This window comes from Poecilia latipinna, unplaced genomic scaffold, assembly GCF_001443285.1.
Source record: "Poecilia latipinna isolate Pla-1442-1.1 unplaced genomic scaffold, P_latipinna-1.0 Scaffold3282, whole genome shotgun sequence".
Classification (NCBI taxonomy): domain Eukaryota; kingdom Metazoa; phylum Chordata; class Actinopteri; order Cyprinodontiformes; family Poeciliidae; genus Poecilia; species Poecilia latipinna.
In genome coordinates, this window is record NW_015115898.1 from 28,497 (window position 1) to 51,823 (window position 23,327).

General features: G+C 40.3%; 1 protein-coding gene across 3 annotated transcripts in view; it reads left to right on the plus strand.

Moving 5' to 3' along the window:
• LOC106940571 (G-protein coupled receptor 126-like) overlaps positions 1 to 22,577 on the plus strand; it is a 44,588-nt gene extending 22,011 nt beyond the window's left edge. For 2 of the 3 annotated variants that reach the window (XM_015023346.1, XM_015023348.1), the window contains 21 exons: positions 780 to 859; positions 1,330 to 1,376; positions 1,912 to 1,938; positions 2,013 to 2,146; positions 2,543 to 2,654; positions 3,707 to 3,777; positions 4,184 to 4,248; positions 4,333 to 4,457; positions 4,548 to 4,713; positions 4,935 to 5,078; positions 5,156 to 5,272; positions 5,995 to 6,040; positions 6,186 to 6,292; positions 6,775 to 6,902; positions 6,989 to 7,260; positions 8,564 to 8,654; positions 8,858 to 9,008; positions 9,148 to 9,280; positions 9,689 to 9,790; positions 11,600 to 11,755; positions 20,047 to 22,577. In XM_015023346.1, the coding sequence (XP_014878832.1) occupies positions 780 to 859; positions 1,330 to 1,376; positions 1,912 to 1,938; positions 2,013 to 2,146; positions 2,543 to 2,654; positions 3,707 to 3,777; positions 4,184 to 4,248; positions 4,333 to 4,457; positions 4,548 to 4,713; positions 4,935 to 5,078; positions 5,156 to 5,272; positions 5,995 to 6,040; positions 6,186 to 6,292; positions 6,775 to 6,902; positions 6,989 to 7,260; positions 8,564 to 8,654; positions 8,858 to 9,008; positions 9,148 to 9,280; positions 9,689 to 9,790; positions 11,600 to 11,755; positions 20,047 to 20,261 (2,489 nt within the window). In that variant the 3' untranslated portion in view covers positions 20,262 to 22,577. Of the gene's footprint in view, positions 1 to 779; positions 860 to 1,329; positions 1,377 to 1,911; positions 1,939 to 2,004; positions 2,147 to 2,542; positions 2,655 to 3,706; positions 3,778 to 4,183; positions 4,249 to 4,332; positions 4,458 to 4,547; positions 4,714 to 4,934; positions 5,079 to 5,155; positions 5,273 to 5,994; positions 6,041 to 6,185; positions 6,293 to 6,774; positions 6,903 to 6,988; positions 7,261 to 8,563; positions 8,655 to 8,857; positions 9,009 to 9,147; positions 9,281 to 9,688; positions 9,791 to 11,599; positions 11,756 to 20,046 lie in introns of all 3 variants that reach the window. The other variant, XM_015023347.1, reaches the window with a different exon arrangement.
• The last annotated feature ends 750 nt before the right edge of the window (positions 22,578 to 23,327 follow it).

Sequence of the window (23,327 nt, forward strand, 5' to 3'; positions counted from 1 at the left end):
AAATGTTAGATTGGGGAATGATTTTCCTTCTACTCCTCAGTTAAGCTCAGTTGAGTTACTGTCAAACTCCATCCACTGCTGGTAATTCTGTCTGTCTGCAAAACATTATCTTAATCTGCTGAACTTCCCGATTCCCTCTAGCGACAAAACTGCACAAATTAGCTGATTAGATTATTTTCCATCTCATCAACCAGTAGATTATCGCCTAAATTTGCAGGTTTTATCTGTCCATACCCAGAAATCTGGGCTCAGCTGCAGCAGCTCAGTCAAATCCCACTGGTGTTTCCAGAGAGATGAAAATAAGGGCAGTGATAAACCTCAGATTTTGGTTAAAAATCTTTAGCTTTCCGCAGATGGTTAGATAACCGTTCAGGCAATCAGAAGGTTATTTGCATCACAGTGATGTGAGTTTATTCACCCAAATGAACTAATCTCCCTCCATTCGTGTGTTGCTGAATACATTCTCTATTTTACGCTCAGTTTGAATGCAAACGATCAAGACTGGGGGAAATTGGGCTGAAAGGTTGAAAACCTGTAAAAGATTTAGGAATCTAGCAGCATCACTGATGAAAACGTTGCAGTTGAGAGAGAAGAAACCTGTTGTTTTGTTGGCTGTTATCTGCTGAGCAGCACTTTTCCTGCTCAGCAGTTCACTGGAGGTTAACATGCCTCTGCTGGCTCTGAGTGCTTGATTCATCTCCTGCTGTGAGGCGCAGAAACAGGAAGAATGAAACTTGAATGAAAAGCTCTGACTGGGACGTTTTCCTGGTTTTTTGCAGACGGTTTGTTCTACCGGGTTTCCTTCACGGTGGAGTCTAAGCTCAGCCAGCAGGAGGTGCAGCGAGCCACAGCGCTTTGGGTAAGATGGGAGAAAAGTTCCCACAGTTTCCCCTGGAAACAGCAGAAAGAGCTGATCTGAAGCTTCATCAGTACGGGACAGGATTAGGGCCAAACGTTAAAAAAATATGACTTCCTCTCAAAGTTATGATTCTTATTCTCTGAATTCTGACATTATTCTTAATATTCTGACTTTTATCTCAAAATTTTCACTTTAAGCAAAATTCACACTCTTTTCTCAGAATTCAAACTTTAATCTCAATTTTTAACATTTCTCAGAATTCAATTTATTTTTTTTTTTGCTTACATTTTCAGCTTTTCTTTTAATTCTGACTTTAATTTCAGGATTCTGTCTTTTTTTCTCAGAATTGTGACTTTTGACCTCAGAAGTTTGAAGTCATATTTTTTTATTTTTTCCTCTTCTGAACATCAGTTCTCATCTGTTTGTAATCTCTGGCTGCTGCTGAGTGATCAATGTGTTTCTTCTTGCAGATTAATCAAACTTTTCAGAACTGGACCCATTCTTTGGATTACATCAGGTGATTCTGCAAACTTTTTAAAATCTGCAAATATTTTTTTGGTGCAGTTTTGTATTTTATTCTGTTAAAAAGATCATATATGAGGCCTTCAGGATGTTTTAAAACATTTTATTCACAGGTGTACTATCATCTCCATGGTAACATCCTGTGTCCTTAAATAAAACTGTTTACTTCACCAGCTTGAAGTAAACTATTAAGTATCCCAACTAAAGGGATAATAAAAAGGAAAATGTTTCTATTTTTCTGTTTCTAATTGCGCCAGGATTCTCTGTCTGTTGCTACTGCTGCCATCTAGTGGACGTTCACTAAAACTACAGTTGAACGTCAAAAGAATGAATAATTATAGAACGATCTTTAAAAAAATCTAAAAACAAATAAAAAAATGTTGGAAAGAGAAATATTGTAAAACAATGTAGATTCAAACACTGTTTATTACTAAAAGACTAAATGTTTTTATTTGTACTTTATTACATTTTATCATGTCTCCTTGAAGTAATTTGTTTCTGCTGTTTCTTTATTTGTATCTGTTTTCCAGAGTTCAGCAGAACGCAGCCTTGAACAGGTGAGTGTTTTTAAGCTTCAGAGCTGAGCTTCAGGTGATGACCAGCTTAAATCTGAGCTGCTGTTTGGTCTCAGTTTCACCTGCCAGGTGCTGCTGATGATCACCAACGAGAGCCTGGGTGAAGCCGACGTGTTGGACCAGCTGAACAACAACCCGGCCGGCACCAGCCTGCTGGGCCAGGCTGCCAACATCAACGTTCACCAGATCGGTCAGGAACGAGTTCAGCTGCAGAGATCTGTCCAACTGGAAACTCTGAGTTTAGATATTTGTAGATATTTGTATATTTGTTTGTGTTCATCTAATTATAATCTATCATGTAGATTATTTAAATTGAAACCTTGGTTAATAAATACCAAATTCTGGTCATTTATTTGAGTTTTAAATCTCATATGTTTAATAAGGCAAACAGTTCAAAATACATTCAGGGATTTTCTTACATTCTTTATAGATTATTATATAATAATGATTAATGATGTTACCATTTAAAGCCTTATTTTATTACATTACTACATAGTTGGGTGTTACAGTCCTCTTCTCTTTGTTCTGTTTGTCATGAACTGTCTGTATCTGTAACATGTTGGTCTGTTTGCCTCCTTCCTCACAGAGAACTGCCCAGAGGACAACAACCTCCACTACCTGTGGCCTGAGACCAAACCCAGAGTCACTCACTTCCTGCCCTGCTTCCCCAACAAGGACCAGAGCGCCTCCAGAACCTGGTAACAAAAAAATACTGCAGTTAGGCCAAGGTCAAACTGTTTTTGATTTTTATCACAGCATGTGGTATTTTGAGGGTATTTCCTTTGCTCAACCTTCGACTGATCAGATTTTTTAAAATTTCACCTCCTTCTGCTTGTTGTAATCTAAAATTAGCCGATATTTGGAAATGTTGAACAGTCCCACAGCATAATACCACCACCCCCATGTTTCACATTCTATTAGGAAGCTTCATCAGCGCGTTTTTTTTTTCCCCCCTTCTGATGTTTTTCTTTATATAAAGAGTAAAAAACTTTTGTCTTGACACAAAAGCCCAGAAACATAAAGAATAAAATAAACGGATGTCAGATGTTCAGTTTTATCACTGTTGTGTTTTTCCTTCTGGAAGTTTTTAATCACTTTTGGAGCGATGTCCAGTTCTTGGTATCGTTTCTGTGCTGCCATGTTTCCTCCATTTGTCACTGATTAGCTTCTGTTGGTCACAGTTTATCTAATCGCCCTGAAACTTCACAAGAAAGCATGAAACCTCGTAAATCTTAAGGAACCCTAATCTCATTAATTGGAAATCATTTTATCTTCTCTGAAGTTTAAACTGAATTTTAAATGGTGTTTAAGCAGAACCGGGTCGCTGGAGAACATTTAAATCTGATTAGCTTCAGTTTGAGACGTTTCATTAATCACTGCTGGCTGAACAAAGACGCTCAGCTCTGATTATCAGTAGATTCACTTAAAAAGCCATGAGGCCGATATAGATAGACTCTTAGTGATTAAACTCCTGGTGACGACAAACTGTTCATTATTGTTTCTAATGCAGAGACAATATACAGCTAATAGTGTTTGTATGTAATTAATGCAAACAAACATAACCGCTTGATCTAATTTCTGCTTCTACTTATTGTTTTCTGTTATTGGTTCACTTTAAAGAACATGTGTTATAGCAGATTATATAATAAATATATATTAACTAGATGTTTGTTTTGTTCGTCTGCTGAATGATTATGACAGAGTCGGACATATTTTGACACATTTAACCTGTTTTTGTCTCTTTTCCCAGTTTGATAAACCCAGAAACCTTCCAGTCTGTCTGGTCGGCTGCAAACCTCGCCAACTACTCAGTCACTGCAGGTACAAACAACTGAAAGCACATTTAGAAATAAAAATATAACTGTCCAAAGTTAATAAAAGCTTTCATTAGCTGAGTTTATCTAAAATTTACACAAATTTAAAAAATGTCAAATGCATTTTAAGTTCGGCTTAATTTGGGATAAATACATTTTCTGAAGAGTTTAAGATTAAATGAAGAATAAAATCCAGAAAATGATTTTGATACAAAATTGTATTAAGTCTTAATTTATACATTCATTTAATTTATATTAAAAGTAATTGAACAAAGAAAGTCTCATCTGGCAGCTTAAATTAAACTGATTGTAAATTAAACAGGTTTAGATTTAATCATGTTTGCCTAATTTTTTATAAGTTTCCACATTAACCCTTAAAGACCATGAATTTAACCTACTGTGTGTTTTTGTAGAAAATGCAGCAGGCGTGGCGGAGCAGCTGGCAAACTTCACCAAGAACACTCTGTCCAGGGAGGAGGTGGGATTCAGACTGAAAACTCATCAGAACCATAATGAGAATAAACCCAACCAGCTGTTTGTTTTCCTTCCTTTTGGGCTGCAGGTCTCTCAGGTCGTGACGAAGGTCCAGGAACTGGTCAGCGTCGCCAAGATCGACACGGCGGTGGCCGAATCAGTGGTCCATATCATCTCTAACGTCATGGTCAGCTCAGAGAAAGCGTCCAACATGTACGTCTTCCTGACCGTATCATCCGGCCTGCTGGACCAGATCCACACGCCTCTGCTGAGGAAACTCAGATTTTACCTTTTCTCCTCCAGAGCTCTGAAAGCTGTGGACGAACTGGCTAAGAAGGTGGAGTTTGATGGTGCGTCGGTGCACATCAACTCTAAAAACCTGGCTCTGGGCGTCCTGGCGCTCGACTCCAGATCGTTCAACGGGACGTCATTCAGCGCCTTCTTCCCTCCAAACTCCACTGACCCCCAGGTAACTGGGCCAGTCCCCGCAGGAAGAGCACGTTCTCCTCATCAATCCTCTTCCAAAGTGCTGATTTCTGTTTTTAATTAGCAAAATCCTCTTTTGTTTTCTTTCTTCTAAACCAACATAATGAGAAAAGCCTCTTAAAATAGGTTTATATGTTGTTTTTATTGTATTTCTGTCCCTGTTAAATGAAACCAATCAGCTGAACTGAGTCCTTCCTGTGTCAGATCGAGTTCGACCGGACAGCCAACCCGTTGGCTCAGGTCACGCTTCCCGCCTCGCTGCTCTCCGGAGTCTCTGCGGACGTTTTCAGCCGCTCGTCTCTGTCCAGGATCAACTTCATGTTCTTCAGCAGCCCCAGCCTCTTCATGGTAGGATGGCAGGGCTGAGCTTCATCGGTGAGGATGAGGGGAGCAGCAGGTCACGCGTCTCTGTGTTTCGTCCCCAGAAAGAGCAGAAAGGTTTGTCTCTGAACAGCTACGTGGTGGCCAGCAGCGTCGGGAACATTTCCATCACGGACCTGCAGGATCCGGTGAAGATCGAGATCGCACATCTGTCTGATCAGGTGCATTTATTTGTCATTTACTTACTGCAATTATTTTTACTTTATGTTTCTTTATTTTTTACCCTGTTTATACTTTTATCATTTTAAATATTTCTTGTGATTTTTTTCTTTTTTGCAAATATTATATTCTGAACCAGTTGGCTACAAAATTTGAGTTATTAGAATTAATTTAAATTTGTATTTTATTCCATTGTTGGTGTTTTAATTATGTTCATGCTAGTTGCCTTTATTTTATTCTCAGATATTGTTTTTGTTTGTTTTGCTTTTCTATACTTTATTTATGTTATTAGAGCTGAATGTGTATTCTTTTTGTCTATTTTTAATTTTATGCACTTATTGTTTATTTTAATTAATAATGGATCAGTTTTGGTTTTTATTTCATTCAATCAGAATTTATAATTTTGCTGGGATTTTTTTTGTTCAGTTTTATATTTCAGGTGATTGATTTAATCATTGTGAATATTTTCAAGTTAAATTCCTAAAATATACTTTCTTTTATTTCTTCAGTAATTTTTCTGGTTTGATTTTAATGTCTCATCTAATTTTTAAAATTATTATTTTCTCTTTTTTAATTTAAATTCAACTCTTTTTTATTTATCAATATTCTCTCTCAGTGTGTTTTTTCAGATATTTTTCCCTTCAGGTTTGGAGCATAAATGAAAATGTTATTCTATTTTTTATGTAATTTTTTTGTTGAGCTGTTTCTTCCTGTTTCCTATCAGGGGTCGTCGCGTAGAAAATGTGTTTTCTGGGACTTCAGCATGAACAGTGAGTCTGTCACTTCAGTTTTATCCTGCAGTTTCTTTTCTGCTTCAGGTCACAAGGTTGTTCTGAAATATTCAAATATATGTATATAATTTTATGTAACAATGATAAATTAATCAACAGCTTTAATCTGTTTGACCGCCACCAGGGGGCGATGGAGGCTGGAATAACCGCGGCTGCAGCGTTTCTAAAGAATCGACCTCCAGCAGGACCATCTGCCTCTGCAACCACCTGACCCACTTCGGCATCCTGATGGTGAGACGCATCACAGACTGGGATCCATCAGACGTCGCTGTTCACATTCACAGCTGTTTCCTCAAACAAACATAAACATAACAAACAAAAAGAAAAGTCCTGCTGGGAGTCAGAGGTCAGAGTTAACGTTGTGAGCATATAAATCTTATCGTCGGCTAACCTCAGACTTCATTCTGAAAACAAAATCACATCTTTCATTTTCCTGGCCTGTGATGACGTTTGAGAACATTCAAGTGGATTCTGGAGGTCATTTAATGTCTCAAACTCAGTGTTTTGGTTCAAGCAAAGGTGGAAAAACATCTCAATGTCCAAACCTACCATGAAAGTGTTTTAGTTAAGAAATGTTTCTAAAAATAATGAGCAAAACAACTAAACTCACAAAGGCAGATCAGGTTCTGTTTGTGTTCCAAGTCGAGCCTGGAAAATAAACCAGCAGTGAAAAGAAATCCTGAAGAGTTTTCTGTGTCTCTGATTCCCTGCAGGACATTTCCCAGACTTCCTTTAGAATCGATCCAGAGAACAAGAAGGTCCTGACGTTCCTGTCCTACATTGGCTGCGGCATCTCGGCCATCTGCTCGGCTGCCACGCTCCTCACCTACATCGCCTTCGAGTGAGTCCAGCCGCTGTGATTCAGTGGTTGGAGTTATAACCACCATTCAGAGAATCAACTAAACGTCCTTTTTTCCATCCTCCCAGGAAACTGCGACGGGATTATCCGTCAAAGATCCTGATGAACCTGAGCACGTCGCTGCTGTTCCTCAACATCGTGTTCCTGTTGGACGGTTGGCTCGCCAGTATGGTCTACAGCGAGGGGCTGTGCATCTCTGCAGCCGTCCTGTTGCACTACTTCCTGCTGACGTCCTTCACCTGGATGGGCCTGGAGTCGGTGCACATGTACATCGCTCTGGTCAAAGTCTTCAACACCTACATACGCAGATACATCCTCAAGTTCTGCATCGTGGGATGGGGTGAGCGCTTTGTGTTTTATAGGATTATGGTTCATTTACAACTCATTGAAAGTTGAGATATGACCAACCGGTGCTGATTCTTGGAGTTATATGACGTCCAAACCTTTTATGCCGTGTGCGAAAATAAAAAAAGCCCCCTCATGCTAGCGCAAAAACTTAGCAAGAAACTGCTTTGTTTTCTAAACTGATGTATTTTTGTTAACCAAATGTATTTTATATTTCATATTAGTATAACTATGTGGTTAATGGAAACGCAGCTATTAGTAGTTTTCTTTCCAGAACTGCCTTAAAAACTGTGAACTATATTTATTCCATTTTAACTGAGTGTGACTGTCTGTTTTTCAGTAGAGTTGGTAAAGATGTGTTGTTCTACTGACATTAAAATGACAGCAAAAAATCACAGGCTAATAAAAGAAAAACATTTATTTCTAACCTGAAATTTTCTGTTAAAGGTATAAATTTGTCACTGAAAGTCTCATACAAAGAAAAACACATTTAAACTGTTTCTAAACTCTTGGATGAAGAGGCCAGTTCAGCTTTGACCTGATCCCTGAGTGGCCCGGTCCAGTCCTGGTTCCTCCAGGCCTGTTTCTGAACCTTCACCTGTTTCAGGTGAATCAGGAAAAGACCTGAAACATGCAGGATTTCGGCTTCTGAGGACCGACTTTGGACATCACTGATAAACATCCGTCTGCGTTTTTCATTTCCCATGTTCTCCTATAAATTCATAAATAGAAAAACTTTTGCTTTGCATTTAAAAAATTAATGGATAAATCTAAAAATATGAGTTTAAAACCTGGCATTCCAACAGCGAAGAAGAGGAGATGTCTTCTGCACTGCAGAGTTCAGAAACCTGAACTGCAACAGGAACCTGTTCTGCTGGACAGCTGAGACGTTTTGCAGAAAGATTAGGACGAATGACACCTGGATCTTTTCATGGCTCCATATCATCAATGCAGGAATGTCTAAAAGTTGGAAGAACAACTGGAAACATTAGAAACTGGGGAAGGCCTTTTATGGGATGCACTGCAAGCTGAAAAGCAGAAATAGATGGATGGACCAGCACAGAGTGGATGGAGGAGCCCAAACTGTCAACTGAAAGCTTTTAGGCTCTGAGTTATTTGCATTCACCAAAACATCAGGGGAGGAAGGATTTGTTCACTTTGAGCTTCTCCAAAAACATCCAGAAGACGATGGGAGAAAAACAGAGTTTAGGATGGAGGCGATGCATCAATCAGGCCGGCGTCAGAAACTCATCCAGAGATCCTAAACAGTAAAAGTTTTCCTCTGCGCTTTCTTCCAGGTTTACCTGCAGTGCTGGTGGGAATCGTTGTCACGGCGAATAAAGACTATTACGGCGTCTTGAATAACCACACCGATGATTCAGCAATGATGTAAGACCACCATATTTGGAGTTGTAACCTGTCTGGTAAAATCCAGAGTGTGTTGTAAATGAACATTTAAATGAAGTTTTTATCGCTGTAGAAGTTATTGTTTCCTCTAAACTTGAATGTTACTGAAGGTAAACCACGGTGGGACTTCACTGCAGCAGCCACAGACTTAGCAGATGTTTCCTGTCCTGCATGTTTCCTCTCAGGTGTTGGATCAAGGAGAAGAGCGTTTTCTACACAACCTGCGTTGGTTATTTCTGCCTGATGTTCCTGCTCAACGTGGCCATGTTCATCGTGGTGATGATGCAGATCTGCGGCCGCAACGGCAAACGCAGCAACCGCACCCTGCGAGAAGAGGTCCGTGCTCAATGTTTTAACATAAATCTGAACATTTTTCAGTCAAATCAGCTTTTGGTGATGAGATTAATGTGTCCAGGATGTCTTTGAAGGTTTCATTTGAAATGTTTAAATTGTTAAATCCTCCACTGTGGTCCAGATTCTCAGGAACCTGCGGAGCGTGGTGAGCCTCACCTTCCTGCTCGGGATGACCTGGGGCTTCGCTCTGTTCGCCTGGGGACCCGTCTACCTGACCTTCACCTACCTGTTCACCATCTTCAACTCCCTGCAAGGTCCTGAGTCCAGACGGCCGTTACCTCCGAACCGAACCGAACCGAACCGACGGCTCATGACTTTAGAGCATCTAAACATTCAGGGTTCAAATGAGGGAGGAAAAAATTATTTTAATCTGAGGGGATTTCAGTGGCTCAAGTTTGATCATCCATCCATTCATCCATCCATCCATCCATCCATCCATCCATTCATCCATCCATCCATTCATCCATCCAGTGAGATCTTTTGGCTCTTTGGTCTCATGTGAAAAAATATCTTATTTTTATAATCTGGTTGTTCAGATTGTACTGCAGCTCCTCCTCATTTATTCAGGCTAAAATTTGCTTAATGTTCAGCAGACATGATAAAAAGTCGCTTCATAAAAGTTTCAACCTGAAATGTTCTTGCCTGATCTCATCTCCTCTCAGGTCTCTTCATATTTATCTTCCACTGCGCTCTGAAGGAAAACGTGCAGAAGCAGTGGAGAAGATACCTCTGCTGTGGCCCCTACAGGCTCTCAGAAAACTCAGGTATCCGTCCGTCCGTCTACCTGCCTCTCTTCCCCACAGGAAGCCCTTCGGATTTGTCTGCCTTGCTGCTGCCAGGTTCACAGAGCTGTGAGAAAAACAAAGGAAGGACAGTTTAATAAAACCTAAGTCACCTCGGCTCTGCAGCTAATAAAAGCAGATAAAACGCAGCCGTCTCTCAGGGAGAGGAATGTCCTCCAGGTGCAGTCAATCTGAGGACGCTGTACTCAACACTCTGTGAACATCCAACATGAAGTTTGACTTCATACTGTAAAAATTCCTTATGAACTTTGTGTGTCATCGCCTTAGAAATGAGGAAAACCTCCTTCAGCCAGGATCACGGTCGTGTTCCTGTCCTGCCTGTGTGTGGGATGAACACAGCGAAGTTAACAACGACCTGTTGGGCGTCTCAGCTGGACGTAAAACAAAAGCTGTTTCCACATTACCGAAACTTTCCACTCATTGACTCAATTTGTCCAAAACTGGAGCACACAGAGAGAGGGATCTTTGATCTTTGATCAAGGTAAACGGTAAACGGCCTGTACTTGAACATGACCCCAAAGTACTTCACTCTACGTCTCATTCACACGGTGCTGGGGGTGAGCTACTGGATAGTAGCTACAGCTGCCTGACAGAAGCCTGGCTGCCGGGCGCCGCCGGTGCAGATGAAACGCCTTGCCCAGGGAGCCGGGATCAAACCAGCAACTTCAGGACAAACTCTTTCAGGACGTCTCTGGAGAGTCCTGCTCTCTCTCCTTCTCTTCTCTCCACTCTTTTCTTTGAGGATTTGGGTCTGGAGACTTATGTTTCCATCTTCAAATTTCAGATTCTGTCTGGTTTTTATTGAATATATGCTGCAGTTTGCAGGTTTCATGGACTGTAACAATGTTCTCTCTTTTGGAGGAGAAACAGACCCAAAGCATCACAGATCTCCCACCGTACCTAACCACCTGGATATTGATCTGTTTCAATAGAGTTATGGGTAATTGATGATTAATGTGGCCAGGAAGCATTCAGTCTGCAGACCAACAGAATTAGATGGTTGACAAAAATCTGGAAACAAAAGCCAAGACAAACTGAAGCTTCCACTGAAGTGGGCGGAGCCTCGATATTTGTTGTGTTTGTCGATCGGGGACCTGAACGACGCAGACGCCAACCGACCTGTACTGTAACCAGAGAAAGAGGACCGCTCCAAGAATCAGACACATTTACACAGAAATGTTTCATTTTGCACACAACCCCAAAGTCAACACCCTTAAAGGGACAGCATTGTGAAAAATCAACTTTTTTGAGCTTTACATCATGTTATAAATTAATTCACTCATCACCATCATACCTGAAGTTTTACCTTAATTCATTCATACATGTTTGAGAAATCCTTTAATCTCCATGGCAACGAGTCAGCTGTCCAAAATGCCTGAGTGGACACAGCAGCTCCTCCTCAGAACTGCAGCGTCCATCTGCCCTCCCCACTCAGCTCCTTCAGACTAGCCAGCAGCAATTAGCAAACACCAGGTGGAACTGAGCTCATTATAGGAGCTGATTCTCAGTGAAACGCTGGTAAAAACATTGCTAAAGGGTAAATAGAGGAGCCATGTTGTGATGACTTCCTGGAGTTTTTAAAGAGACAGAGCCCCACTTTCAATTTGTGAAATCAGGAAGTCATATTTGACATACATATCACTTTTAGAACAATTGAAGGTTACACAGTTACTTGATTATGCTATAAATTGGCTCCATGTGCCTGGAAAAATCATTTCTACTCCAGGTAATCACCTGATGTGGCTTACTGGTTCTGTTTGCCTCCTGCAGACTGGAGTAAAACGGCCACCAACAACACGAAGAAGGTGAGCTCAGACAACCTGGCCAAGTCGCTGTCCTCCAGCTCCTTCGGCTCCAGCACCATCAACTGGACCTCCAAGGCTAAAGCCACACTGACACCGTTCTCCAAGCGAAACAGGAACACAGGTGAGACGCCTGGCTAATGAGAACCCCACATGAAAGTGTTTTCATGCTTGACAGATCAAACAGGACTGTAAGAACCTGGAACAACTCTGAACACAGTAGTTTACTAAATGAACGTCTTGCTGTGAGAAAATGAGCTCAGATATAAAAGAGTTTTTCCTTCAACCTTAAGGTCTGGAAACAAGGGAAGGAATCAAAGTTCACACAGTCGGACTTTGGTCTTTAAAGCTACAGTGAACAATAGTTTACCAATCTTTGTAGAGTCCTATTGGGGGGACGTTTCTGCTTTTCTGTCTAGTCTTTATAACCGATCGTGTTTTACAAAAATAAAATGTCAGAAACAGAAAATTAAACCTTGTAAGAAAAATAATTTTACACACGATGCATGGGGGCTTCAACCAAAGTCGGTCAGAAACTGTATCAGAAGGAAAAAGGCCAGGGAATAAGATCCGGCAGTGAATCATCCCACTCATCCTCCTCATTATTCTTTTCCTCTTCATCCACTCATTTTTCTCATCATTAATCACAACATGCAGCCCATTTTTCAACCCTTTTATCCTCCTTGTCATTTTTATCATCGTCATATTTGTCATTGACAGATTTTTCTTTCCGTTCTTTCCGCTCATCATTCTTTTCATCCCGCTCATCCTCTTCATCATCCTTAAGGACTCGGATTCGTTCTGTTCCTTCTTCTGTCACCTTATGTCACCTTTCTCTCTTCTCCTTAAAATGCTTCATCCCACTCATCCTCTGTGACCCAACTTGATCGTATTCCTTAATGTTTTTTCAACCTGTTCATCCCAATCATCCCTCCCATCATATTTTATATAATCCCTCTTTCATCCAATGTTTTCTGGTTTCTATTCTTCATCTGTTTTATCCCACTCATCCTCTTCGTTATTCTTGGCTCTCTTTTCATCCCACTCATCTTCCTCAGCAGTCGTCACAACTGCTTCCCTCTATGAGTCCCATTTATTCTCCCCATCCGCATTGAATTATTAATCCGATTAAAACCGTTTCCACTCAGTCTTGTTCTCAGTCCAGTTTAGTCTGATCCAGCACATCATCCTTTTGTTTCTCCACTGTAAATATCAATCCTCGCCGTTTTCCTGTTTCTTAGGTGCCATCTGGAAAGTCCTAACTATGAGGTCTTTTGTCTGCTGAGGCAGAATACCAACACCCACATCTCATTGTTCTGAGACAAACAGCCTCTTTGGACGTCCATTAACGCTGTTAACTAGTAAACTTTGCTAATGATAAATTAAGCCTTTTATTTCCTCTAGTTTGTTCGTTGTACCACGCTAGAATTAGTGGAAAAATCACAGCAGTTGTTCCTTTGTAAGTAGATGATTGTTAAGAACAATCAAATCGGAACCAGGCTGCCTGAGTCCCTGTTTCCAGACTGTGTGTGCAAACAGTCATTGTTCTGTTCATTTTGTTGCAAGTTCTCATGTGTGTGTGTCTGTGTCTGGTGTGTAGAGAGCTCATCAAAGCATTAACAGGAGGAAACCACCTGCAGAGGTAAAGATGATGTCATGTGATCCGCTTCAGGTTTCCCAAAACGCCTCTGAGTGAATCTGAATTATGCAAATCCTCAGATTCACCTTTTCACAGGATGAAAAGTCCTGAATCAGACGTTTTGGGAAAATGCCGCCCGCTGAGTGTGTTGTGATTGTCTGCTCGCTGTGATGTCACACTGTTTCCAACCCGAGACGCTTTGAAGGGTTTGAAAACCAAACTCCACCCGCTCAGAGCGTCCCAGGATGCAGAAACAAACGCCCACTGCCAGTCTGCATCTCTGCTAACATGTGTGGTGTGCTTTGGTTTCCTCTCAATAGTTTGCTGTTATGGATTCTTAATAACAGCCTAATGTGCTTCGTATCAGTCAGTCACTGATCATGTGGGTTTGCTGTTTGGAATTAACACCAAATGTGAAAGACGTCAAACATTGTTTATATGTTGGGATGAAATAAACTCCAGTGGGAGTGAATTGATCTGGCTCTCATTGGCTGGAATCACATGAAACATCTGTTCTCCAAACTCCACCAAAGCTGCAGCATTTCAATCATTTCTACGATTCTTTCATGAGCCGCCAAACCGTAACGCAGCTCGCAGATAAACAGCTAAACTTTAGTCTGAAATGTTGCTGTAGATGAGTTCATTCTAACTTTAAAGTTTAAAAAATCTTTTTTACAATAAATATTAATTTTTTGTCTTTGATACTTTAATATTTTTTACATAAAGTAGACGGGTACATCAGAACAGACCAAAACATTTCTCACGATAAAATATAGGAAACTGTAAACATTTCTTTAAAAAGGACAGATCTGGGACCAATTTTGTGTTTTGAATCTAAAATGATTCACAACTTATTTTTTAACAAAAATCTGTCATTATTTAAATTAAAATGTTTAATTTTAATTGTTGTGACCCAAAAGTTCTTTTAACTGAGAATTTTCCAAAGTTGCTGTTAATCTGACAAACGAGCCTAAAACGAAGACAGACTCAGATTCTTGATTATGATCCGTAAGTTATTATCATAAAACTTTAATTAAACTGTGTTCACTTTTATTTGTTTGCATTTGGACCAGTAATGAAACATGATGTAATACTGCAAAATAAGGCTCTAACTGACATCTTGCTGGCAGAAATGATTTCATGAAGTCATAAAATCGGATTCTCTTACAATGAGAACAAAACAAAAATCTTCTTTAAGTCGTTGGTTGCTGCCTACAGATATTCAGCCTGCCTGCCTTTCCTGGTTTTACTGAAGACAAACAGAGATTTGGGAGTTTATTAAAACCTTCCAGTCAATTTAAAGTTACTGAGGATGTTTAATTTGGGATAAATATTGTGGGGTACTAGTAGGACCAAAACCAAGCGGTGTAATTTCCAAATTTTCTGATATTTATTGATTTAATGGAGGTTATTTTTGCTATTTGAGTTCCTTTCTGGTACACTTTGCACCACCTCTTTGTACTTTGGGTTTTATTGGTACAACCTAAGGAATAATCACCAAATCCACTCAGTTGACAGGAGCAAAGTGTTTCAAGCAGAAAGTAATGTGTGCTTTAACTTCAAAACGTGTCCATCTGTTTTTACAGACCATTAAACCTGTGGATGAGTTTCTAACCTCTTCTAAAATCTTTCCCACTTCATGTCTGACAGCTGAAATTAGCGGCCGCTTGTGAGTTCAGCTGGACTTTAAGTGAGCACAGATGGTTGTATTTCTTTGCATTAAGTTTTTATCATTATCTAAGTTTCTCTAAACAGATTCCTCATGCAAATGAACATATAATTTTTGTTTCGCCCACAATAGGTGTAATTTATCAGTGATAAATTTCACTAACCTTCATTTGGCTCTGTGTGCCTTTCCAGAACACTTTTATTGGCTAATCGTGGACGTGAGTGAAGTAAGAAGATTTAATTTCTGACAGTTTTGAACAATTCTTCGGTTTGTACAGCTGGGAAGGATTTAATTCCTATTTTGTCTTTAGTTTGGCATTTTTACAGCACAGGAAGCGAGTCCAGCTCGGCTCGCCGCTGGTTTGGCAGCTCACACGGTGGGCTTCCTTTTCACTGCATCGCCACACAACAGTCAGAAATAACAGATTAACACCCGAGTCTCAGTATCTGATTTTTATCACCAGGTGGGCTGGAAGAGGCTTGTTTGTCCAACACATTCCACAAATACACAGTTGGGTTGAAGTAGGAGAACATGGAGACCGGGTCAGCACCTTCCTGGTCCTCTGGAGCTAAGTGATGTTTTCTCGTAGTCAGTGTCTCAGGAAGCTTCTCTTCCAGCGCGGAACATCTTCATTTCCACACCGCAGCTCCATCAACCTGATGACTTTCACTTGGAAGAACCTGAACACCTTAAAGTTTCTGCCTCAATAAATAATCTGTTATCCTTGGAGGGTGTCAGGTGGCGAGAAACTATACGGCAAGCAATTAGTACCAAAAATACTACATGTATTAACTGTGTTCTGATGTGTAAATAACAGGATGCACCGCTTTTTGTGTGCAGTCAGTTTCCTCTTCCCTACATTTTAAATGTACCTGAATGGTTTTGGGTAAAAGTGTAATGCTGAGACCCAGAACCACAAAAATGTGAAATGTGAAATAAATGACAATAAATACAATTAGAGAGGGACTTTATCCACAGGTGGAGACACCCTGAAAAGACAAACATGCAAATCCGTCTGCACAAAAACCGTTTATGAGGAATTCTTATTTTATTCTCATTTTTTAAACCCGCTTTGATTTTGTCCATGTTTTAAATTAAAGAGCTTATTTCCTAACTCAATGAGAATCAATAAGTGAGATCAAGATTTTTACATTTCCCATCCCTCGTTGCCCCTCATTGTTCATTTGCAGCTCTGCGTTTCTCTGATTTTCCTTTCCCACCGAAACGCTGCAGCTCGTTATAGGGGTTCCAAAGGAGTTTCCAAACCTGAAAAGATGTATTATTGTGATTCTCAATGCACTTTGACGTAAATACCATTACCATAGTTCAGGTATGCAATCTTTGGACATTTTCCCACAATTTTCCAAATAGAGTAGATACCAAATCTGCTCTGAAAACTCCTTTGCATCTCTGAGGATGAGTTTGTTGGGAATCCTAAGGCTGGATCAATCCATATCATGAGGAAGAAGTTTCTCTTGTAGCCAAATTAGCTGCTATTTGTCTCATTTTGGGTCGCCTGGGAGGAAAAAACTCACATTATGACAGAGTCGCTCGTCCCGTTTGACCAGAGTTGTAACGTATAGATCTGTTAGCTGATCTACGGTCGGACATTCACAGAGGCCTGTTACCGTTTCCACATGGATGGGAGACCTGTCAACGTTCAGCCACTTCGCAGATTAAACCTCGTAAACCACAGATGAGCACACTGGAATAACACTCAACAATTTTGGAAGTAACACCTGATTAACTTCCAAGCACGACCAGGAAAACTTTCCAACCGCCGCCTCTGTCGTTTTGTTGGCAGCGATGGGAATGAAAAAATGTCTCCAGAAGTCTTGCAGATCAACAGTCCGGGGACACAGACTGAAAAACATTGCTCATTTAATGTTTTTCAAATCATTTTAATCAAACTCTGTAGTGTGCTGCCTTCCTGTTCTCATGTCAGCTTTTTGGCTGATCCCACAGTAAAGCAGAACCAGGTTATCCTTCTTTGTGCAGTTCGTCACATTTGAGGCATGAAGGACAGTCTGATCTGATGTCCTAATGGTTCTGATTAAAAACACGTTCTGTTACATGATCAGAGATCTGCACACATGTGGGCCTCGTTTCCCTGCTATATCTGAGGAGCTTCAGCTGAATCAGAGTCCAGTAAATGTTGATGTCGCTGCGGCCCTGGTACGCTGTGATCAACAAGTCGGAAGACGTTTCTTTGAGTTCAAAGTGCTTTAAAGGGAAACAGATGAACAGACGGATGGATGTTTTCTACAACGACGCTCACATGGCTGGAGCTGTTAAATATCGCTCAGTTTTTACAAGTTCTGATGAAATGTCCCAGCATGGATTCACGTTTTCATGTTTGTCAAATTCTGATGCCGAAGCTGAACCTGTTGGTCACATTTTGTAAGTTTGTGCAAACTGCAGCAAATAAACAGTATAGGCCTTCCTAAATTCATAAAATCTGCTTTTATTTTCCAGTATCACACCATTTTTTCACAAGCCACAATTTCCTAATCCAATAAAAACTGCTACAAATGTTCTGATTCAGGCCTTTAACCCTTTGAACTGGGCGTGGCATTCGGACCTCTGAGGTAAATGTAAAGACTTTGTTCAGCAGATCTCCTTCTCCGCTGCCAACAAAGTCTTTCTCTGCACAGCAGGATTCTGACTGAGTCCCTGCCTGTATGACAGCGTCACGCTGGCAGTGGAAGAGGCCTAGCGAACACTAAATGTGCTTGGTTTGGCCGGAGATGCGTATGTTAAGCTTGACTGCTTTGGCACCTGTTGTACAACAAATTCCCAAGAAATGTAAACCTGAAAAGGCAGCTGGTGTTGATCCGGTATGCATTCACTTAGCATTATTAGTACGAATTCAGACAGACGCAAACAGATGGAGAATGCTAATGAGTTTTCTGCTGAAATTCACCCAATAATCATGTTGACTTTGGCTCCTGGTCTCCTGTTTATGCATGTATCCAACCAAAATGTCTTGATTGGCTTCACATTTTCCTACAGGATGTTTTCGATGGACTCAGACCACAAGAACTATTAAAATCTATCAACTGTTAGAATCCTCTAATACGGTTCTAATAGTTAAAGAACAAAAGCACACAAACCCTTACGGACGATCTCACTGGGGTGAAATCCTTTGGAGCCAAACGTTGCCTTTCAGGCCACATGACAGGGAAGAACCACAAACTCTCTTTTTATTAAAATAAAACAAAAAAATCAGCTTCTCTTAATCTAAAAACCTGTTTCCTTTCTACTGTGAAAATAAAACTTGTAGACACTCTGCTGATTAAAAATAAGTTTTGTGTGCAAAAACTTGTCAATTCCAGTTGTTTCATGTAATTCTTCTTAAGCCAGTTTTAATTTTGTTTGAATCAAATAAAACGTGGGGCATATTTTAAATTAAAGAGTTTATTTCCTAACTAGATGAGAATCGATAGATGAGTCTGAATCTTTGTGTTCCGGTGGTTAGTTTAAGTCAATGACCTAATGAGTTATGCTGTAACTCAAACCAGAAAAGATGCATTGAGGGTTTTTGGACTCATAAAAATGACCCCTAATAACTCAAATGACGGCACCCAGTCTGCTTCCTGACCTGTCTTCTGTCTGAAATCCTGTCCTCTTGGTCATGATTATGACTCCAGTTAAGGTTCAGACAGCAGATGAAGCGTTTTGCCCAATTACACATCAGCAACGTGACCAAGATGTCAACCTACTGGTTACCGGACGAACCCCCTACACCTTCAGCAGCACATCATTTCCATTTCTGTTTGACGGTAGAAACGGTCTGTTAGCTTCATACGTGAACTCTGACCCCAGCTGTGTCGTGTGGAGCCGAGAACATTCCTTCAGACAAAAAGAAGCTCTTAAGGTTTTCACAAGAGTTAAAGAGTCTGTTCCAAAACATTTTCCTCGTGTTTTTACTGGCGGTTTGATCAGAACTGTTCAGCAGAGAGAATTTATTCCTCTGACACTCCTTGTTGATGGTGTACACCCATCCTCTGCTTCCCATGCAGCCCGGAGGGGCTGAGGTGTAATCCCTCTGTCTCCGTACATTCACCGGCTCTGGGAGCTGGAAAATGAAAAGCAAATATGAGAATGGCTGCTGTTGTTGAGCTTTGACACGACGCAGGCCTGCTTCTCTTGGCTCGGCTGTTTCATCTGCTGGTTCCAAAACCTTCCAGGACTGGACCCTTCTGGAAGAACAAAGGCTTCAAACCAACAAGCCACATTTAGGAGGGAATTTTTCTAAAAGAAAAGCAACAACCAAACTGGTTTGTGGTAAGCTAGTCAGCTTTTACTAGGCCAGTTTTCAAATGGCGGTATTTTGGTTTAGTTTTTAGTGCAAATATCTTAGCAAACTTAAATGACTCAAAAGTAGCTTAAATATGTTTTCAGCAAGATGCATGGGCTTGTTTTTAGCCAAATGGATTAAAAGCACTGGTCCCACTGACTGATTATTTCACTTTCAACATGCAGATCTTATATTGCTGATCATTTGTTCACTGCCTCCTGGTCTGATCCACAGAGTTTCTCTTAGAGGTCAGCATGTTATCACAGTTTCCTCTGGTTTTCTTCCCACAATCCAGAAACAAGTATTTTAGACTAACTTGTGGTTCTTCATTACCCTTCGGTTTCTTTCTTCACCTGGTGGTGGTCTGAGGTATTGCATGAGTCTGAGACCCTAAGCATCAGAAAGCAGGCAAAAAACACGAAACACGTGAGAACCAGAGGTTTTCTTTCTGATGACTCCTAAATGAGAGCCATGATCTGATTTGCGGTTTTTCATATTTTCTTGCATAACAGTGGAAACGTTCCCAGTGGGAATGTTACTTCCTGCTTCATGGGTGAAGCACAGCATCACTGCACATCTCTGCTCATCTGTTCTGTTTCTTTCACACATCCTGACTCAGTCACATTCCTGATCTTTCTTTACTGCTGGTTGATTTTGAAAGCATAGATTTTATGATAATTTAGACCGTGATGTGTCTTTTTTAGTGGAATAGCTCTTTAAATTATACGTTTATTTCAGGTTTGTGATTCTCGTTGCCCTGCTTTTACATTTGCTTCCTAACTGTCTTGTTTCCGTCTTTCTCTGCAGACAAATGTTTCTCCAACCAGACCAGCCCCAAGTGTGTCTCCTCATCCTCTTCCTCCTCGGATGTGGAGCCTAACTCGTCTTCCTCCTCCTCCTCCTCCATCCTTCCTGTCAGTCAGATGATTGACAAGGTGAGAGATTACTGCTCCACGCGCACCGACAACTTCTACAAAAACATCATCATGTCCGACAGTTTCGCCAACTGCACCCGGCTCTAGAGCTGCAGCTCCAGCTTCTGGAAGACCTTTTCTCTTTGTAAATATTCACGACTCGCTTTCAGCCTGGGATGCGCCTCGTTCTGGAACATCTTCAGGCGTTTAAGGCTCCTCTGTTGTTGCCAGAGGAGATTGTTCTGAATCTAAAGGAGCTTGGGGAATCTTTGCAGATCTGACCGGGAACGTCTTCTGGAACGTTTCCTTTTCCGTCCAGGAAAACGGATCAGCCTTTCCGCCGTCCTATTACGCACCTACAATCTTAAGGAACATGTTTTATTTTATTGTTTTCTTGTGTTATATGTGTTTGTTTGGTATTGTATAAGTAGTAGGAGTTTTACAATGTGGAAATCATTTAGATTGAGAAATTTGTTCAAGTTCAGCTCATTAAAACAGAATCAGTGACATTAAAATCTAGTCCTGTCCTCAAAATTTCTATAAATTATGACAGAATCAATAATTCAATAATTCCCCAAACCAGCTTTAATGCAACACAGAAGATTTTCTGATGACCAAACGAGCAAAGTGTCTCAAGGCCAGAGAAACAACTGGCTGTTGCAAAATAAATTATTAAAAATATAACAGCTGCAAACCGTAAGAAGCAAAAAAGTTATTTTTCAAAATGCTTGGTGGGAGTCCACAGCTGAGGGCTCCTGCTTTCTGCATGGAGGGTCTTTCCTGGTGGTTGTTGGTGGTGGACTTTAATTATAATAAATATTTACATAAATCTGACTGAGATGAGACTGAGATCATGAATTAGAAATAAATATCTGGACCTTATTTAGCCATGAACGTTTAGACTTTCTTCTCTTATATATTCCACACAAAATCAGCTCAATAAAAGACTATAAATCATTTAAACAGTCGTCAAACCACCAATACTGTAGCAGCTTAACTGATTTAAATGTAGGCGACATGGACTTATGGTGCCGTTTGTAAAGTCACACTGTCAAAACTGAACAGCAACAGTTTGGTTTATAAAGCCAAACTGGAGAAAAACATTATTTCACTCACAAGTTCACCATGTTGTTCAGTCATTTATTCACTGCTTAAAACTAAATATTTAACATTTAGTCAACCAACTAAATATTTAGCTCCAAACAAAATGTTCAGCAAGCTGAGTATTTAGCTTCAAGCTAAGCATTTATAGTTACCAGGGTAAATGCTTGATTTTAGACAACATGAAGCCACCTGTAAGCTAAATATTTAGTTAAGTATGTAGTTGGTAAGCTGAATATCTAGCTCAGTATATTTGATTTGAAGCTGTGACATTTATAAATAAATGCATAACATGATGAAATTATTTACCAGCTAAATAACCCAAACTACTGCTGGTCATTTTTGACTGCATGTGTTTTATTTACTATTGCAGCTGTAATACAAAAAATCTTTTCTGTATTTCCTGAGTGGTTGAGAGCTAAATGGTGGTTAATATGGTGACATATTTCCGTATTGTATAAGTTATTTTCTGGCAGTAAGTATGTCTTTAAGTGTTATGGAAACATCTGGCAGTGACCACATGATGCCTCCTGGATTCATTCAGGACTGAAGCTCCGCTGCTCATGCAGACAAAAACCTTTTCCATTTAAACTCAAAGAGAGGAATGTTAATCATCACTTTAATAATCTGTTTATACACACAGAATAAGCTATAAAGAGCAAAATATGGCAGCAGTTTTCACTCTGATGTAGCTTCAGCCTCACCAAAGACAGAATACTTTGGGTGAATTTTGCTTCCTGAGTGTTCACTAGAACCAAATGATCTTTTGCAAACTCTGCAGAGCACAGAAACCCTCCTGGAATCAGTTTGAGACACGTCAAGTCACAGGAACAAACCCTAAGTTAGAAACGACCCATAAAACCTCCCAGTTTTCCACATCCACGCGTCTCCAGGATGACGAGGTGCTTCAGTTTGGAGCTATAGGGTGGTCAGAGACGCTGATGCGATCCTACTGTATCATGTAACCGCCGGACTGTAAAAAGGGAAAGAGCCGGAGAGAAATGGGCTGTTATGTTCTGTTGTCTTTTTTAATACTGTGATGTTTGTTTGTGGAGCCATATCCTCTGTAAATAGTGATCTCTCTGTTCGATGTGCCTCATTCTGTGTGTGGATGCAGGAAGCTGCAGTCCGGATCGTTGTGAAGCTCCGAGTGCAGAACGGATGAGACGGGAAAGACCAAACGGACTTGGTCCAGATTAGACTTCTGTGTTGTTAGGAAACTGATCTTTGATTTCTCTCTGCAGCTGTTTGGGTGAAGATTAAATAAATACACTTTATTGTTACATAAGCAGACTTTTTCCACCTTTATGCTGCTTCATTTTACATTTGAGAAATACAAAAAGAAAGCCCGACCAAACGCAAACGGAGGCTCAGTCAGTCTTTGCTTCTCCTGCCAGGTTAGTTTTAAATCTGGCAGCTTGAACGTGGAAAGAAATGTTTTAGGGTGATAAACAGTGATGTCTCTGCAAAAAGTATGAAAAATGAGGAATCAGTGGGGAGTTTTCCACAGAGCTGCACATAAAAACTCATTTTCTTGTAATTTTCAATGTCTATGAAGCAGAAGGAATAAATAAACTCAATCAATCTTAGAATCAGGAACCTGTTTTGTGTCTGGCTTAAACATTGACCACAGTCTCTAAGAATTAAAAGGTTCATTTCGCCCATCTCAGTGAGCCAGTTTTATGATATTTCCCACTGGAAGAGGGAGGAAACCCAAGAACATTGTTTTTGGGGAAAACTGTAAAAGGTTTAGCAGCACAAGTGAAATCCCATCCCGGTCCCTCTGTGTGTTGGCACCGGTTTAAGCTAGTGGTACCTTTAAAGGGTCATGTTCTGCTTTTCTATGACTTTCACCAAATAAGCCAAATATTCACATGGAAAACCCTTTCCTGAAGTCTGATAACTGGAAACAGGATAACATCGCCCCTGCAGCTTTGGCTGCAAAAACAACATTAAAAATAAAGATTTTGGATATTTAATGACGCTACAGTGGACCCCGACTAGTTCAGGTTCGGGTTTTTTTGTCTGTTTACTGAATGTTTTTTGTAGAGCATTTAAAATATATTCTAAAAA